Here is a 19,458-nt window from a genome sequence, read left to right on the forward strand (position 1 = left end):
GGCTCCCCTCCCGCGGGGCTTTCCCGGCGGAGCCCTCAGCCCGAGCCGGCCGCCCTCCCACGGGTGGGGGGCCCGGCACCAGCCGCCCAGCCGGCGGCGGCTCCGAGCTGCCGCCATTGTCCGTCTGCACCCACCGGCGCCGTTTCCATGGCAGTGGGGAGGCGGGACCCGCCGTTGCCATGGCGGCGCCGTTTCCCCCCGCGTCGTTGCCAGGGCGCTGACTTTGATTGACGTTTCGGGCCGTTCCCTCCAGCGGAAGCCCACCGTCACCTTTGACCTCAGCTCTGCGGCAACGGCGCGGCGCCCGCCCGCCCGACGGTTGCCTGGCAACGGCGACGCGGAGCCACCATGGAGGCGGCGTTGCTGCCCGCCGGGCTGGAGCTGGTGGCCGGCGGCGGCGTGGGGCTGAGCCCGGAGAAGCGGGCGGTGCTGGGGAGCTCGCTGCTGCTCCTCCAGCGCGACTACCGCTTCGAGCGGGTCTGGTTCTGGGGCTGCATCCAGGGCGTGCGCGGCGCCTACTACATCGCCGAGGGGCTGGGGCCCGACCGCGCCGCGCCCCGCAGCCGCCTCTACAGGTGCCGAGGCCGGGCCTCACCGCCGCTGCGGGCAGGGGACGGGCTCCTCCCTGGCGAGCTGGGACGGGGAGGCCTCGGGAGGCCGGTTTGGGGGCTGGTGGGGAACGGCGTCCCAGCTGTCCCGGTGGGAGCCTCGCTGTGCCCTGAGGGGCCTGGTAAGGCCGCATCGAGCCCTGTTCTCCTGGTTGTGCTTGTCGCTGACAGCTTGAACTGCGTGGAGTGGAGCCTCCTGCCACCAGCCACCAAGGAGATGGTTGCGCAGGCTGAGCAGCTGAAAGGTCGTTTCCAGGGGGATCCTTCTTTTGAGTATGAGAACCCTGAGATAAATGCAGAAGATGCTGAAGGATTAATAGAAGACGGTAAGGAGGTAAATAGAGCAAACCACTTCCAAACTCTCTTTGCTACAGTTGTACCCCTCACGCTGCACAGGTGGTGGCTCCTCCTGAGTAGCCTGAGCTTGTGCTCAGGAAGAACACACAGTTTCCTCTTTGCTGTCATTGTGTAGCAATGGTTTCTTGATTGGACTTTTACTGTGGTTACTCCTAGGGTTAGACACAGCCCAGAAATATTTGTTCTCCTTTTTGTTTTTATTATGCACAACCGGTACAGATTCCCACTGCTGTGCCTGAAGCTTTGCATGGGAACTGCAGGTACCCTTCTTTAAAACTGAATAGACAAGTCACAAGTAGCTTAATTGAGAGGGAGGAAAGGACGAATGGAGGGGCAGTTAATTCTCTGATGAGTCTCTATAGACTGACTGCTCCTAGCCACATTCTTATGAGAAAAATATTTGATTTGTGGTCCTCGTCTTAGTGCCATCCAAGCTGTTGTGGTTTCTGTTGTCACTTTGAGTTTCTTTTCAGAAATGACAACAAGGAAAGCTCTGCCTTTAAAATTTGCCTGTTTTTCTTTAAAGCTCCTAATCAAGGAAGAGGCCCGCCTTGTAGCTACGATAGAACAGATAGACAGAGCAGTTGGTATCATCCCTCGGGGAGCATTTGTGAAGACTCCTCTTGGGTCTGTGCAGGAAAACAGAAACTTTGAAGGTAAAGTCTCGTTGTCTTTCTCAGGATCAACTGTACTTTGGTCATAAAGGCTGTAAATTAAGATGACTTTTTCTCTAGATGACATCTTGACTGCAGGTTTATTTTTTCCTTGAGGAAGATGAGGAGAGCATCCAATGCCACTAATGTTCAGGTGCATGATTGAACTTTGTAAGGTGGGAGGAAAGCCAGTAATGACTCTGAGTCATTAAACCTGTAGTTTAATTTGTCTGTGTATAGTTCCTGTCAGTGTTTAGTGATCATAGCTGCAGTGAATTCTCCATCTAGATAGAAGTTGTAACTAAATGGGGCCAGAGAGTTGGTATTGACTCAGTGCCCATTGCTTACCTGCAACTGGAGTTAGTATGGCCTGCAATGCAGAGCATCAGGGAGTACTGCCACCCCTTTGTGGCAAGTCTTTGGTCTGCTGTGGAGTCCACTGGAGAAAGACTGTGGTTCTGTCCTCTGCGGTGGGCATTAAAGAAACAAAATGACATTTGATGGTGTAATGTGTGTTAGCCCAGCTCACTGTATTAATGGTCACTAACGGCTGTTTGCAGGTCTTTCTTTGACGGAGGCAAAAAAGTTAAGCTCCTATTTCCATTTTACTGAGCCTGTTAACCTGAAGAATAAAACCCTGCTGGAAAAGGCTGACCTGGACCCATCCACGGACTTTCTAGACTCTTTGGAACATGATATCCCACAAGGTAAAAGTAGCAGAATCAAGAGATGCAGTGAGGGGAAAGGCAGTCTGAGTAGCCTGGGAAACACTGAGAGAAGGTGTGGGTTACTGTGGAGTTGGTAGGCTAGGGAAGAGCTCCTGTGAATCTATAAAGGAACTTTATCCTTTACTAAATATTGTAATTAATTCCTATTTTAAAGTGATCATAAATGCTTAAAATGGTAAGATGTAAGTGTACCAGGGCTGTCACATCCTCACAACAGGTCTTCTGACCATACTGGCAGTTACTCCCTCTGCCTGAGTGCCACAATCTCTCCTGACTTCTGTAAAGCCTGTGACAGCTGGTGTCCCTGCCAGGAGAGATAACCTCACCAGTGACAGAGGGAATTTATGTGGTTGGAAGTATTTCACACCTCTTGTCCCACCCAGTATTGCTCTTCTTTATCTAAATGGGCTCTCATTAACACTAAGCTGATATCTCTGAGAGGCTGAATTCAAACCTTTCTATGACAAACTGTGTTAGAAATGCTGTATGTGGAATAATCTCTGCTCTAGCAGGATTACACACTGTGGAAGGAGAAAGGAAGATATGCATTCTGGAATTCGTCTTCAGTTCACATCTCTATGGTTCTGTTGGACAACTGTTAAATGTATTTAAAGCCTCTTTCAGGGATTCCTCTGGCAGGATATTTCTCTAAAGAGATGGGAATGTCTTGTTTCTAATTGCTTTCTGCTGATTTTCTGCATTTTTCAGTTTGGGCCAAGTGTTTCCACATCCTGCTGTCTAGAAAGATTCTTGGGACACAATCAGAATTTAGGTTTGTTATTTTATTCCTATCCTGGAGTAGCAGGATAGGATAGTAGGCGGCCTGTGCCAGATGGAACTGGCTGGAAGGACAGTGAATTGCCAATGCTGTAAATAGCTTTTCAGACTTTGTCATATACATATATATATATATCTCCCAGCCTTTCCTTTGGCAAAAAAAAAAAAAAGAACTGAGAATGACCCCAGTGAGATCCTGCCTGAATTCTTAACATTTTTAACTATTCAGAGCATAAACAGCACTAAAATCTTAACCATTGTTCAATTTAGTGGGAGTGTCCTTGCTGCAGTCATTTTCCAGAGGTGTAATCTGGAGAGATTGCACATTTTTACATAGACTGCCCCATTGAGTTGGCCCTTTTGACTCAAAAAGGAGTATTGCAAGGGCAGTTAAGTCTTAGATACTTCCTAAGAAAATTTTTGCTACAGTTTTGTATGGTAGTTTGGCCATGGCTACTGTTTGCATTTTTTCCCCTCTTTTGTCCTAGGGTTTGTGGTAGGAAGACTTTTTAATTTTGTGAGACCTGAAACCACAGAGCCCCTGCAGCAGGACATAAATCTGCCATACTTTCTATGTTTACACTAGAAAACAGGCTCCAAGGGCTAAGAGCCTGAAGGCTCATTTGCATCACAGAGCTGGTTTTAGCCACCTTCAGCTGTGGTGGAGAATGACACCTTGGAAAGGTTACAGATCTCATACTGCAGTGTTTCTCTTCTAGTTCCAGGGACCAGGCAACTGTCAGGTCATGCTGTATATCAGACATGAATAAGGCAGTTTTGTGGAAGTCTTTAAATCAAATGTGACTTGTAGCTGAAAGTGGGGCTCAGCTGTGCCCCTGTCACGTTTGTCTTCCTGTGGCAACCTGGGGTCTGTGTAAGCGTGAACCTTTGCCCCCTTCTCAGGAGGTTGTTGCTGTTAGCGCAAATCTCTGCCTCCTCAAAAAAAAAGTTACTTCTCAAAGGCTACCTGAGCTCAAGTGCAGCTGAGTGCTTCTTAATGGAAGAGGAAAAGATTCATCATGGTGCCTGTTGCAGCTCTTGGCTGTGTTGTCCTGCTCTTTTTGGACTGAACCTGGGGATTGATGGAATGAGCTTGTCAGGCGAAGGAAGTAAGACAGGAACTGGTTACAGGATCAGCAAGGCATGCAGCCTCTCTAATTGCACTCTATCACATGCAGATAGGAGCTCTGACATTAAAGATCAACCCATCCCCCTTTAACAAGCATTCAGGTTGCCTGAAGTACTGGTTGCTTGTGAAAATGTGGGGAAAAAAAAAAGAACAGAGGGCAGACACAGGCTTTCTGCTGATTTTATCAGCATGGCTCCACCAAAGTCACTCACTCCTGGTTGCAAGGCACTCAAACTCTGGTTCTTGGACTACCTTCCCTCAACTGTGCCAGTGCGTGTTGGTCCTGACCCAGAGCAGATAGTGCTTTGTAGTTTTCCTGACATGTTGCTCATAGCTCTGACAAATCCCCTTATTTTGGCCTGAAGCTTTTATTGCCTTTCTGTGCAAGATCCTCTCTTGAACAGTTACTGTCACAGCAGAAGTAGGATTTTCCAAATCTATTGCATCTAGAATTGTGGCTGAAGCCAGAATTGTCTCTGCCCTCAACAAATACACAAAAAGGGGACCAAGGGTGAGAGATATCTGAGTGATGCTCTCAGCCTGCATTGGCTAGAATTCCCCAAGCATCTTAAAAGATCTAAAGAACAGGACTGAGTGATTAAGGGCTGTTTTTAAACTGTCTAAAAGTAACATCTCTGTTAGAATAGTTTTCTTTATTAATTGGAGGCTGAACATCTGTGACAGCTGTCAAGGGGGTAACTGTCATGAAATGTATGGTGTGTCATTATAGGAGAGCAGAGGTGTCTTACAGAATGGAAAGTTGGAGGCAGAGAGAAGATTTTATATGACAGCTGAGAGGTGGGAAGAAAGGAAGTTAAAACTGGGTTGAATAAAGGAAACAGTGGTAAAAGCAGAGAGTTTAGTGCAAGATTGGAAAACCTGGAGTTTTATAACAAAACTGTCTGCCACCCTATCTTTACCAGTGATATCTGTGGTGATTGCAGGTTCCAGATTCTGTCTGTGTGTCTATTTATCAGGTTATCTGTGCATTTTAAGAGTTCAGAATATGTTGCTGCTCCTCCCCTAACCATACTGTGAGTCTGTTTTTCCTTTGTGTCTCAGCTCCCAGAGGCAAGTGATTGTGTGACTTAGCTTTTATTAAAAAATTACTTTAAAAAAATGATTGTAGAGAAAAGTGGGAGAACGTGAACTCTGTCTTAAAAGCAAATTCAATTGGTTTATCCCCTTTAAAATTTCCAGATCTGCGAGCCAAACTCACTAATTTGAGTGGCCTGACTCATGAGTTTTGAACATGGAGGGGTTGCGATACTAATCTTCTGTCACCACAGTATCAGATCATGTAATGCTTCATTCTGATCCAAATGGCCAGCTGGCCAGAATATTGCATGCTGGGATCTGTAGGTTTTGCTGGCCATATGTCTGCATTAAAGATAAGCTTGTTTGCTCTAGTCTAAGCAGACAATCTGCTCAACTTTATGCACAATTAGATGTAGCCTTTCAGCTGCTGGCAGATTGCCAGCGTAGTTCTTTCTGCTGCGCGGAGCAGCACCCTGGGCGGTAGCGTTTCAGGAACTCGAGTCGTGGCAGTTTTACGTGTGCTTGTAGATAATGGAATGGCAAAGCAAATAGCAATAATTCCTAGCATGCCTGCAGCATTTTCACTTGATGACATAAGGTTGTGTAGATATGAGATAATAGTCACTTGCCAGGCAGTGGCGTTGTGGGGAGAATGAACATGGAGGGAGAAGGGTGATTTTACTGTGACCATGGTCAGGCAATGCTATATTCTGTGTGGATAAACGAAGGGGATGGGAGAAAGCCTAAGGTATTATACTAGTGTAGAATAGAAAGCTTGGCAAGGAGCAAAATAGGGGACGGAGAATTCAGCTTTTTGGCACTCTCAAACTACCATTCAGAAAAGCAATAACTTGAGTCTGAAGGTCTGTTACAGATTACTGACTCAGATCACTTTGATATGGAGATAAGGGACACCAACAGGGCACTGTTAAAAACTGATGCAGGAGAAGAGGTATGTCAGAGGCAAAGGGAAAGAAAAATGGAGATGGGAAAAAATATGAGTGCAAATTAGATTTCTATGAGAAGAATTTATTCAAAAGTCATGACTCCCAGTCAAGAAATAGCTGCTTTTGCCTAAAAGCCACTGGTGGAGTACAAGTAGGAATTAGAATTAAAAAAAAAAAAGGAAATGCAGGAAGTTGGGAACAACTGATGACTGACAGAAATTGGAGTTGATCATGAGTAGAAAATGACAAAGGAGGCCAGGATAACCTGGAGTAATCCATGGCAACTATAAGGAGGATTTTTTTCAAGTACATTGAGAGAAAAAAAAGCATAGTACTGGAAACTTTCACTAAAGCGGAATGGTAAAAGGCTGATAAGAATGTGGGAGGGCAGAAATGCTCAATAATTTTTTTCCAGTTTGTTTTGAAAGAATGCTGACTCACATCAAATGAAGAAAATAAAATACTATTTCAGACAGTTTTCAGACTATTTGCTAAAGGCAACCTTTTCTGTTCATCAAAAAATGAAAATGGCAGAGCCAGATAAGTTAATCCTGAAATAATTATCTCAGGAGACTTGTGGCATACTTACAATGCTGATCTTTAATAAATCCCAGCATTGCAGAAATATTCCCCTAAACTTATCTTGATTAGTGGTTGTGATTCAGAAATCACTGGATGGGCGTATTTATGGAAGGGGTCAAAAGGGGCTTCAGCTGGGACCAGTGCCAGTGTTGATATTCTTCAATTTATTTCTGAATAATCTAGAAGTAAAGGATTGGCCGAGAGACAAATTATGACAAGGGAAAGACGGCTAAAGAGATCTGGTAAACTGCGCTTACTCAAAGTATATTTTGATGTAGCTACCTGCAAAATTGTGTATCTAAGAGCAGGGACTGGAAGCCAGACGTGTTCTGGAAGCTGAGGCTCTGAAAGGAAATCCATGCACAACCCACTGAACATCAGCTCCCAGTCTGATCCTGAGACTTAAAAGGCTAATACGATCTGTGGATTTATGAACAAGGGCGTAGCAAATCTGAACAGGGAGGTGACTTTACTTTTGCGTATTCTGTTAGTGGAATCAGAACTGGATTACTGCATGTTGCAAAACTGGAGAGTTGCAGAAAAGAATCACAAAATGATTCAAGGACTGGTGAGAGACATAAACAGTTCAAGCTGTTTATCTTATGGAAAAGAACATGAGAATGACTGCATTACACTGTATAAATACTTCATGGAGTTTAAGTGTTGGGTACTGAAGATCTACTTAGTATAGCAGTAACCAGCAGCTGAAAATTACAGCCAGAAAAACTAAAATGAAAAATTAGGTGCAAGTTTGAACATTGAAATGATTACCAGCTAGCAAGTGCAATGGATGAGTCTGTGGCTCTTAGTGTCTTAGCATCATGCTGGATGTCTTGGGAATTATGTTTTAGCCCAATGCTAGTCACAGACATGAGTAGCTGCGTTCAGTTTAATGGGCAGTGGTATGTAGGAATTCAGAACAGACGATTTCCTGGTACACCTAGCTGTAAACTTGACAACAGCTGTGGAGCGTGATGTTTAGCTTGGGCTTTTTTATTGTCAGTGACAATAACAAAAAGGTGACAGTGGGTTCCTGAGACAGTGACTCTAAGCACAGCTGACTTTGCTTCCTGAACTGTGATGGGCTCAAAAGAGGACTGAGGAGATTCCTGACTGATTGCTGTCCATTGTAGAGAGTAAACCATGGAGCTGAGACCTCTCAGATGTAATTGCTGACTCTGTAATGCTGGGAGATTTTATAGCATCATTCTAAGTGGGTATACAGTGGCATGATGGATCATACTGAGTCTTGTCTACTTGCTGTTTCAAGATTCAGCTAGAGGAGGAATAACTGTGCCTCCTTTACCATTTTGGCTGTGGAGGAAGTGACAGCCATTTAGTTTGTAGCTCTGTTTCTTCACCTGAATGTGCAGTGGTTTTGGAGCATTCCTTAAACAGCATTACAGACAAAGGCATTTGTGGCTATTTCCTTGGCTGAATACTTTGGGCACTAGCCTTTCTGTAAGCTTGCTGAACAGTAGCTGGGGTTAGAACACTAACCTCCTGTCCTCTGAGCTTTATTAGCACGCTCTTTAGTGGTTTAGCAAAAGCTGATGTTTAATGGGCCCGTTAAGATAGAGAGGTTGCATTTCTAATTGGGAGACAGTTTCCTTTAGCCACTCTCACAGGACATTTTGGTAGACCCATCTTGGATGCCCCAAAGGTAGGTAGAAAGGGAGGAAGAAGGCCAGGAGACACAAACCTGCTTTATCTCCATGCATTAACAGAGCTAATTAACTCCCTTTCGACCCGCCTCCGGGCGATTAATCCCCTATCAGCCTCCGTCTCCAGCCATTTGAAGAGCCTGTGTCTGCAGAGGTATTTACAACCCCCAGCTAGCCAGCAGAGAGCAAGTCGGCCTGTTATCAGGGCTCTAAGACAAATGGCTGCCTATCTCCCCAGTGGCCTTGCAAAATCCAGCGGAGTGCTGTGCTGTGCTGGCCACCTACTTTCACCCAGCCTCCCTTCTCCGCTAACATTTCACAGATGTGACCTGAGCCCTCCTCTTTCATTGCTTAACAATAAGCAGCACCTCCCCAGCTCTGTGAAAGCTGAGAGCAAGAGCACTTTACTTCTTAGCCTGCCAAGAGCCACACGGGGACAAGGCTTTTCAAGCTGTCTCACTGAAATCCAAACTAAAAGAGCCATAATGAATGAGAGTTTCTTGTTAGCAAGGATGAAAAGAGGTAGCCAAAATGTAAACCAAAATACCTAGCAAGGCTCACAGCTGCCCTTGTTCCTGGTTAGGAGAGGTGGTCCTTAGGCTTGTTATGTGTGAAACTGAGTTACAGTATCCCATGGAGTTACCTGACATTTATAGAAGTGGTTTTGACAAACAAGCATTATAATACAGTGGTACAGAAGGAGTAAACCAGATCCATGTGCATAGAACAGCCAGCTTTCACATGTGGGAACTGATCTGAATATCTGGCTTAATGGGTTACTAGTTAAAGCGTTGGTACCTGCATTTCTCTGTTAAAACTGAAGTCAGCCATCCCTAGAAATAATTCTAGGGTGGCCGTAGCTGCTGCTTTCCAGCAGGGTGCACTATGGTGCCAGCATTGTCAGTGCTGAGCACAGAAAAGGGAACCACAGAAAAGTAAAATGAGAAAGAAAAGCACCAAGAGCAGCATCAAATTGAGGAGAAGGTATGGCCTGAATTTCCAGACTGTGTGTGGTATACTGACCTCCTGAACTGCAGGTATGGAGAAGAGGCTCTGTCCCTTCCAAGCTTAGGCAATTTTTGGAATGGTCACTGGGCTTTTCAATAGCTTTCTTAGCATCCTTAGTGATCACAGGCATGCAGTGGTCATAGACAAACAAATAAGCATGTCTCCTGCATCATTCAAAAGCAGAGACACTATTCATTTTTGCTAGTAATGTATGGACTGGGGAGCCTTTAGAGGCTATAAGGCCACTCCTGCAGTGACCCAAGAGAGTTGCCTGGGAGCAACACAAGATGTTGTCCCTCCTGCAGTGGGGGCACTGCCAGCTCAGGAGTTCAAGATGAGACTGGAACCTCCCATGTGGCAGCACAGCAGGAGGACTCCAGAGCCAGATAGCTTCTGCCTGGCTATCCATGGCCTGCCTTGATTTCTGGAAAGGAGTCTGTTTTCCTTGGGCTTTGTGTCTATGAGTAATAAAGCAGTGCATTCACTGCTTTTGGGCCCTAGGTCTGTATCACCTCAGGGGGCTTGTTTAATCAGAGGCCTTGGATGAATTTACACCAGAGCAGGGCTGCCCATCAACTGAGAGCTGTGGTGGAGTTCTTCGCCCTCCTGACTGCTGCAGTGAAAGAATAAGGACAGAAGCTGAGTCTTCATAGCAGCTTTCCAGGGACTGTGTTTAAAGTTTTTTCCTCCTCAGTAAAAGAAATCATTGCCGACCCTGTCTCCATTTCAGCTCTTGGTTCACTGGACATGAAAAGGAGATGAACTTCTTGCCGAACTGATGGGAAATGCTGGTAAAGCCTCTTAGAACCAGAAATTGTTACAACCACATCAGTCAGCCTTGGCCAAACCCTTTCTCCAGGGAATGATGAAAAATTACTTGCAGGGGAAAGCCTAGGGCAGTCTGTGTGTCACTGAAGTCAGAACAAGGTCAGCTTTTGCTAGGAGTGATCTATTTCTGAAGGTGCTCATGTCAGGAGTGGCAGTTCTTCCTGTGCAGCAGTTGGCATCGGTGCCAGCCCTGCATATAGCTTTCCTTTGCTGTTCGCTACCCCTTTGGCCATAGAACTTTTGCAGGGAGGGAGTCAACAGGCGTTGTCTTTTTTTACTGTACACAAATACCACATGGATTGAAATTCTGCACGCTGAAGGGGTGTGTGGCTGTGTGTAGTTGATTGCAGTTGATCTGTGGTGTATTTGTAGAGCAGTTGTGCTGTGCAGACAGGCTATCCCAGGTACTCGAAGATGCTTAGCCATCTTCAGTGTTCAGAATTAGCTTGAGTATTGACACAGCTGCGCTGTGCTGTGTGGTATGCTCAGTGTGACAGTCTTCTCAGAAACTGGTAAACTCTTCAGGTAATTTGGGCTAGAATTGTATCTAGTTTAGTATGAAAATATTGACAGTTTATAATCTGTGCCATCTGTTCCTGGTCCTAAGCCCTTTTAACTAGCCCTGCTACTTTGATGAGGTAAGAAGTACAACTGGGGGACTGACAGGGCTTGTAGCCTTGCCCCTCCTGCAGGAGAGTGAATTGGATGTGCTCTAAGTATATGGTGGGTTTTGAATCCCTGCATCGACTGCTTTGTGTTCTCTCAGAATTCAGAGATCAATGTGAGGTTCTTGGCCCCTAATCCAGCCCCTGTTCATCATTATCAGCTCCTCAAAGTGGCCAGAGCTTTGTTATCAGGAGAGGCAAAATCTTACAAGGTGGCCATAATCTCCTCTGAGAGTCAGACAGATATTCTCCCGTGGGTAAGAAAGTGACAGTGACCGAAAGCTCTAGGGGGAAGCGGGCTAGAACAAAGCTGTCCATTGCATCCTTTCATCAAACTGTTAATCTTTCTTTCAAAGACATCACATTTGTTTGGTGACAAAAGCCCCAAAGAAGCTGAATTGAGCCTGAAATCCTGTAGCAAGATTTAGAGGAAGCGTTTTTCATTCCAAGCAGGGAGGGGCGAGAGACTCCTTTTTCTTCCTACCAACCAATGGGCTCAGAGAAGCCCACGAAGGTGACGGATTAATGCAGCGGCTCCCCAGGTAGATGCTACGTGACTCCTGGCACGCTCCAAAAACGTTTCCACAGCGACTAGCTGAACAAGAAATATGGAGTGTGATGAGATCCAGCATAAACTTGTGCTTCGGAAGGAGGGTGCTTTTCCACTCTGAGAGATTTCTAAATTTACCACAGAAGACGCAAGATACAGTGATCTGTATTGCAGTTGTCAGAATCCAAATAACAGGGATTTTAATCAGTTTTCCTACTCCTTTTAAGTTTTCATTGCTTATGGTTTTGCTGTTTCCTCTAGCGCACAGCTCCATTCCGAATCTTTATTCTGGATGCTTTCTGTGCAAAGTCTGCATCTTTTTCTTAATAACAACAACAGAAAAGTAAAAAGGATTCTAGCTCTATTCTAATTATCAGGTGGATTTAGGACTAAAGGGCCAACTAACCAGGCTATAAGGGAGGCTGTAATTTGATGTGCATTACTTCTGTGCTAGCTTTTTCAGTCCCTCCCATCCTCTGCTGCTCATTTATGTCTGTGTATTGTCCTTTCTTTTGTGTTGGCATTGCTGGCTGTGTAGCCAGATTCCAGCTGGAAAAATAACTTTATTTTTGGCTAGACTATTTTTCAGCTAGATTGTTTCCCTGACCTGGTTCACTGAGCAGTAAATAAGAACTTTTGTGGTCTCTATGATGGAAGAGTGATGGGGGGGGCATAATAAGGGTTTGAGGGCAAAGGCTGCTTCAACTGGATTAAGCAGCACTGTTGTCAGAGGTCTAAGTATGGCCTGAATTTCACCTAGTACTTGGACGCACCTGAATACGGTTCACCGGGGACAACATTGCAATCCCTGGATCTTCCTTGTCAGCAGAAACAGGTATTTTGTGTGTCAACGAAAGGCCCAGGCCTGTCTTAATCATTTGTGCTGCAGAGGCATCCCCAATGGGAGAGGATAACAGAGAGAAAAAGCCTCTGAAGTAGGATCGTTTTACTCTGAGGTTTGGGCATGGTGGTATTTGTGTGTCAAAGAGGTGGCAGGTATTAGGACCAAGCGAGAGCTGCTTGGCAGCACCTGACTGGTTTTAAGCTGTGCTTTCCTGGCTCTGGTGGCTTTTTAAAATAGTACTGAACCTGCAACCAGTCTGTGTTTTTATTTAATTATTATTAAATAGTTATATGGGGAATTGGAGATATTGACAAGAGTGTTAACATACGGGGTGCAGGTGGTGTGTCATGCAAATGAAAGAGATTTAGTTTGCAGTCAGTAAGTGGCATGAAGGAATTTGAGCCCACATAAGAGTATTTGGATGTGTCCTTCTGGCTGGTGGGCTGTGTGTGAAACATCCGTGTGGTGAAATTTGTTGAGAGCCAGAGCACAGGTGACCTTTCATTACAGCTGCTCTGCTTGGCAATTTGTCTTTGTTCCCTACAGGCAGCAAATTAGAAGTAGGAAGCTCTTCGCAGTGTAGGATTTTCTGTTGGAGTGGAATGGAAACTAAATCCCATGGGCGTAGCGTAGCTTTGTCAGAGCTAAGCGCTTGGGGTCACACAGCCAAGCAGCGGCTGCTTTTGCAAAGGGAAACAGTTATGTTGCCCCTCTCTGGGTGTTCATATTTGTCCTATAGCTCAGTACTTCACTCTCACTCAGGACTGACTGCAGCAAGATACATTATAACCTGCTCTTGCGACAACACACTATGTTAATGGTAAGTGCAACCATGCTGTAGCTGCTTTTCTCTTGAGACATCTCCTCCTTTGCAGAGCAATTGATAATGTCACTTTTATGACCCTCTGTGAGCTTTTGTGACATGGAGCCTCTGTATCAGGCTGTCTAGCTCTTAAAGCTGTTTCTTCTCAAGCTTGCGCTGAAATGAGGCATTGCTGAATCACCTCCAGAGCAGCAATGTTATGAGAGGTCATACTGAAAGTGGACCAGTTACCTCAGGAAAGTTCTTCTGCAAACAGCCCACTTAAAAGGCTTTTGTTTAAAAGCTAACGTCTCACGCACCCTATTGCCTCTGTGAATTACAAGATTCAGCCTGTAGCTGAGACAGACGTGGGGAATGAGACAGGGATTTCTATTGGCGACTGGAAAGGAAGAAGAAGCTGAGAAGGAGGTTGACTTTTGAAATTCAGCCCTGGTGTCCTGGCAGCTGTTGAAGAGCCATAAAAAAGGCAGTGGTTTAACACTGGGTGAGCATCAGGATCTTCAAAGCACTTTCTTGTTTCGAAAGATGTAAGGAACTCCTCAGAATTCCTTCCTGTGTTTGGAGGGTGGAGGCTGCAGCCTGATCCAAAAGAGGGAATAGGAAGCTCCAGATCTACATCCAGTGGATATTTTTCCCATGCTCTTTCCTCCCACACAGCAGCTCCCTCCCTTCCCTTCTGGAGCAGCAACAGGCAATAGTTTCAGCACAGACAGTGCCTGACATCCTTAGATTTGCTGGGTGCAGCTTAAGAATTAACTTGCTGTTTAAAAAAAAAAGTATTTTGAAGAATGGAAACCTCACCAGAGCAGTGTTACTGTGAGAGATCTCTAGCGTGAGAGCAATGACCTCCAGTTCCCTGCACCTCAGCTTTGCGTGATGAGTGAAGTTAACTCAGCTGCCTAATTCAGAGACAATACAAGCTACAGTTCACATGTATATGCAAGTTAAAATCAGTATTTAACTCTAGGAAAGCCAGCTTTTACTTGCTGTCTCTTAGTCCTAGTTGTATTCCCTCCAATGCAAATAATAATTTTAATTTCTTTTCCTGAAAACTTTTATCTAGGAGTCTTGTTATACCTCGAAGAGTGATGCTCTGGGTTTCCCAGCTTCACAGTAACAGACATGTTGTCTGACACAGGGGTACTGATGAGCACAGGGACTGCCATGGGGTATTCTGAGCTAAGGTTAGAAAGAATTTGATCTCAGCATCGTGCTTTTGCATTTTTATAGCCATACAGACCTACATCTACCTATGCAATGATTTTACTCAAAGAACCATTTGTAATAGGAGGGAAGTTAAAAAAAAATAAAAAGGATAAAAGCAGCATTTAATTTTCATTATTCTCCTCATCCCTTTTTATATTGTATTATTAAATGCATTTATAGGCTTTCTCTTGAAGTAGGAAGGCATATTCATTTTAAGCTATAATTTCATACTGGTCATTAGCTACTGATTAAAGTACTTTTAGAATGATTTATGACATTATTTCAAACTCCTACAAGAAAGATGGGCCGGAAAAGGCATCCTGTTGTTTGAAGACTGTGAGATTTGAGCTGTGATGGAAGAAAATACAATTGTCTTCAGTCTTTCAAGAAGAGCAATCTTCTCCATGTCTCCTGACTTCAAATATTGTTTTCTGGGCCATTTCCTCAAATGCTGCTAATGTGGTGAGGTATGGAAAAAAATAAGTACTGAGATAATGGGCCCTAATTTCTTCCTTTAAAGAAAAGGACCAGAATAAGCAGACAGATTGCAGAACTTTAATGTGGTGCCTTCTTAGGAGGCAGACAGCAACACTGTGTATCAAATGCAGTTTCTGAATAGGTTTGGTGTGTTGCAAAAGTACAGTCTGGAAAAGTATACTGAATAAAACAGCTTTGAAAGCTGGGTTAGAAAAATGTCCCCAGTTATCTGGTTAGTAAAAGGTGGAAGGTGGCACTACTGCTGCTGTTTGGCAATGCAGAAAAAAGAGCAGCTCTATGACTAATCATCATTCTGGCTGAAAACAGGATCTGAATGAAAATAGCATTGCAGTTTCAGGCAGTTTCTTATAATTTTTCCTGTCATCAACCTATGTTGTGTTGGTCTGGTTGGGATTGCCCTTAAGTAACCTGCTTGTTTTGTTCAGGTTCTCATTTCACAGGAAGACTTATGCAGCATTGACAAAACTTTGTTGTCTGTACTTACATAGAACTAGATGCAGAATCTATGGTCAGAGAGGAGCTGGAAAATGAACAACTTAAAATTCCCCAAAGGTCTCACATTTATGAAAAGACAAATTTGAGAGCTTATAGCTTGGACAGATGGCAGAGAAATAAAGCAGCTGCACATCACTGCATAAAAGTGAATGCAGATCTAGCACAAAAGTGAATGGAGCTGTCTTCAATTACGTCTGTTCATTTCTGCCAGGTGTGAAGGCGTATGGGAAGTTCCTTTGATCAGCAGAGTTAACTGCTGATGAATACTCTGCAGAGATTGATAAGCCTGTGTGACACTGGGTAAAGGTTCTGAGATCATGGATCCATGTACTGTATTGCCTCAGAGCATAGGTATGGGTCTTTAATCAAGTTGAACTTGATTTACTCTACCTTCTCTGTGAATTTGTCCAACAAAAACAAGTCTGAATCCAGATACAGTTCCTGAGAGCATTAATATCCCCGTTTTCCCTCTCACCTTTCTCACTTGTCATGCTCCAGGCATTTCTTTTTCTTCTTTGTAAATAGTTTGGGGGCAGAGGGTTCATCTGTGTACATTTACATACATATACAAGCTATCACATGTACTTAGGCTGCTGGATGCTTCCAGTATGTGGGGAGGCATTACAAACAAGATAATCCCTAAAGGCTTTCACCACCCAGCAAGGCAAGGCACAGTCCTACTCTTGACAGACTTGCTTCTCAGTGGACTGGTCCTAAATCAAAGATGATGAGAGCTCCTCATTCCATTATCTTTTTGTCAGAGAAACTCTTCCAAAAGTTTACAGGCTTGCAGATCATTTCTGCAAGTTCAAGCTGTGAAAAACCTGCACTGAAATCAAAGTCAGTTCAATGTTCAAAGGAGAAATGGAAAAAGTAATTTGTCACAATTACGTTCAGACCTATTTGCTTGCCATTTGTTGCTCAACACCCCTACACATAGTCTAGCTACTGCCACTAGCAAATGTTAAAAACTTGTCAAGTTCAAGAAACTGTTTGAAAGCTTGTCCTTTGGCAGCACATGGCTGTAGTGTTTCAGTCACTGGATGATCTGCCTTATAGTGAGCTGCTCCCTAGCTGGGTTTCCGTGCTACCCAAGCAGTGAAGTTTCTTAAGAACATACAGATTTTGTAAGAGACATAGTCAGTCAGTCAGAATTTGTAATCCCAGTGGCTGAACCATGATATGTGTTTTTACTCCAGGTATGACGAAGATCCAGTCCAGTTTGTGTCCATATGAGTGACACTGGAGAGACTGCATGGGAGATTTGGGTTACCTTGTATGTGAAGCCACCGCCTGAAAAAGACACTAGCTTGTGTTTTAAGTAGGACCTGTGCAAAGAATGTCACAGCACAAGGAAGGTGAAAAGATGGCACACACCTGTACTGATCCTGCCCTATATTAAGTAGTGTTTTGCTTTACTGCGATTCCAGCTGTTTGTCTTTAGTGGAAACACGGAGCTGAGTGAGTCAGAAGTAAGCTCTCCAGCGCAGAAATCTCCCGAGTCTTTAAAGACTGTGAATGTCTCTTTTGTACTTCTGTCCTGCAGCCAGAGTCAGTTTGTCAGGCACCTGTTCTTGCTGTCCATTTAGTTCCATGTTTGCACATAACTGAAGAAGGTACTTTAAAAGGTAACAGATTAAAGATAACACAGGACTTATGTTGTGCATATTACGGTGTAACAAACCTGTGAAACTTGCTACTAAAGGAGACAGGGGAAATAATGGTGTCCAATAAACTTGAAAAGTACAGAAATACAAAGATAAGAGGTAGGTAACAGGTCAGCAGCACAACTCTCGACACCTGGTTTTAGATGGCTTTCAACTGTGTTGTTATTTTCTGATTCTGCAGCCACCATATATACATTTCCCTTCAACCTCCCTCCTCCGTCAAGCCCTCAACTACTGTAGTTTGCTGTGAACTGCCTAAGAGATGACAGGTACTGCGAGTGAGTGTGCAAGAGCCCAAAACTCGGCAAACACTGATTGCGCAGCCAGCTGCTGCCTCTTGGCTGCCAGGCAAGCCAAACAGCCTGTGCTTCCTTGCAGCTGCAGGCAGACCAAACAAATAGCTTCAGGAGCTGCAGTCAACCCCTGGGCCATGTCCTGTGGAGACCTGCTGTAGGAACTTGTGGTGTTAAAGCCCCTCTGCCCTTGGTCGGATGTGAATGAAATTGGCTGAGGCAGAAGTTAGTGGGAGAGGGAGAACCAGCAGCTGACAGCAATCACAGAAGCCCTTCCCCGGGCTAACCATGACATGAGTAAGCATGAGTCACAGCACAAACTGATGAGCCTAAAATTATCTACAAGCATGAATACCATCTAACTGGCCCAACACATTATTGGCTTTCTGCTTACTCTGGAATTGACAGATTTTGGCTTTGGGTGCAGATAGGCTGACTGATTGACTCTAGGCCAGTTGTAGCCTGACTGCTCCAACTGCATTTTCTTTTATTTGGGCTTGCTGCTTTTGATTTTAGATGGAGATTCAGCAGAAACCTTGTTCCCTACATTGTAGCCTCTAGGCATTACTGATTTTGGTGCTGAAGCTGATATTTTCTTCTCCTGGGAGCTCCTTGCCCTCTGGCACTGAATCCAAGCTGATGCTCCAGCCCCCTCCCCTCCGGCATTGTTCCCAGGCTGTAGTGTCAGACGCAAAACAAATACTCAGTGGCTCAGAGCTCCTCGCATCCAGGAGAAATTACATTTTCACACTGGCTCTGAATCTCCTCCGCAGAGCCAAAGCAAAATTAATGCGAAAACTAATCCCTTTGCCCCTACCACGCACATCCTCTTCAATGGTGGAGCCAAGAAAGACTGAAGAGAATTAACCTTTTCTGTAAATTTCTCTGAGATAGGAAACACTCTGCTTTACATTCTTCCTTCTTCCTCTTTCCCAGTCACTGCACCAGGGAAACCAGTCTTCCATGCAGCAGGAAAACACCTTCTTCTTCCTACTACTAATGCTACGAATTTATTTTAAGAAGACATTTCATACCTATGCAGGATTGCTACAGCTTGTCTTGGCTCTCTGTAGCTATTAGCCAGACCAAGTAGGTGGCAGAGCTTATTAGAGTAACTGCTGCCCACTCAGAAGCAGCCAAGAATAGCTGTAGCCTCTCCTAGGGATCAAGTGTACAAGTCTGGAGCTCCAGGAGTCCCTTCCTGTGACGCATATGACATTAGCATCATAGCCATGGGAATATGCTACTGTGTGAAACTAGACAGACATCTGGAAACGAAGGCAGCCTGTAATGCTGAACTGACAAAAGAAGAAAAGTCATCAAGGTTTCTGCTCTCCCTGAATTTCCCCTTTTCAGGTGTCACAAACTCCAGTGCAGCCTTGTGCATTGTTAACTGGTCGGGCAGAACCTGCTGTAGTCCTCCTCTCAGCACGGTGACAGCTTGCTCCAGGAATGCCGCCTCTTTCTCCTTTGCAGTGACTCATTTGTGTATGTTCTCACACAGGCTCCTGGACTGTCCAGCTAGAGAAGGGAGGCACTGTGGTGGTGCTGCGGAGCCTGCTCTGGCTGGGACTAACCTTCTACCATGTCCCAATGACCAAGCAATACGGCTATGTCTACTTTGGCACTGGTGAGAAGAACTTAGATCTGCCCTTCATGCTGTGACTCTCCCATCTGGGACGAGGACTTGAGAACATCTAGATTTTATACTTCAGATATTTTTGTTTATTGCTTGTTCTAATAAATGCGTGAAACCTCTGCACTTCGAGTAGGATTATATTGTACCTGGCCTCTGGGCCCTGATTCTTCTCCTAGGACTTCACAGTATGCAATCCTCCCTCAACTCTAGACTGAATTCCCTGTAATGTGTCACTGCAGATCCTTTAGATAGGAACAAATTGCATTTTCTTCCACGATGGTTGAAGCTCTAGGTCAAAAATCAAACCTCGGCCATCTGTTTTATTACAAAGGCACCATGCATACACAAAAACCCATTTGGAGACAACACAAATGAAAACCTGCTGTCACCCATGAATGACATGCCTTGGAGTCAAAGCAGAAAGCTGATGCACACTTTAAGAGATCTCTACTAAACCCT

At 44.8% G+C, this 19,458-nt stretch overlaps 1 protein-coding gene across 1 annotated transcript; it reads left to right on the plus strand.

The window, feature by feature from the left end:
- Positions 1 to 348: 348 nt before the first annotated feature.
- Positions 349 to 19,025, plus strand: RSPH9 (radial spoke head component 9; the record flags this gene model as incomplete). Its single annotated transcript, XM_080342267.1, has 5 exons — positions 349 to 575; positions 780 to 942; positions 1,492 to 1,621; positions 2,179 to 2,325; positions 18,865 to 19,025. The coding sequence occupies 5 exons, from the start codon at positions 349 to 351 to the stop codon at positions 19,023 to 19,025; spliced, it is 828 nt and encodes a 275-aa protein (XP_080198393.1).
- Between the last annotated feature and the right edge of the window lie 433 nt (positions 19,026 to 19,458).

This window comes from Nesoenas mayeri (genome assembly GCF_963082525.1).
Source record: "Nesoenas mayeri genome assembly, chromosome: 3".
In the NCBI taxonomy this organism is placed as follows: domain Eukaryota; kingdom Metazoa; phylum Chordata; class Aves; order Columbiformes; family Columbidae; genus Nesoenas; species Nesoenas mayeri.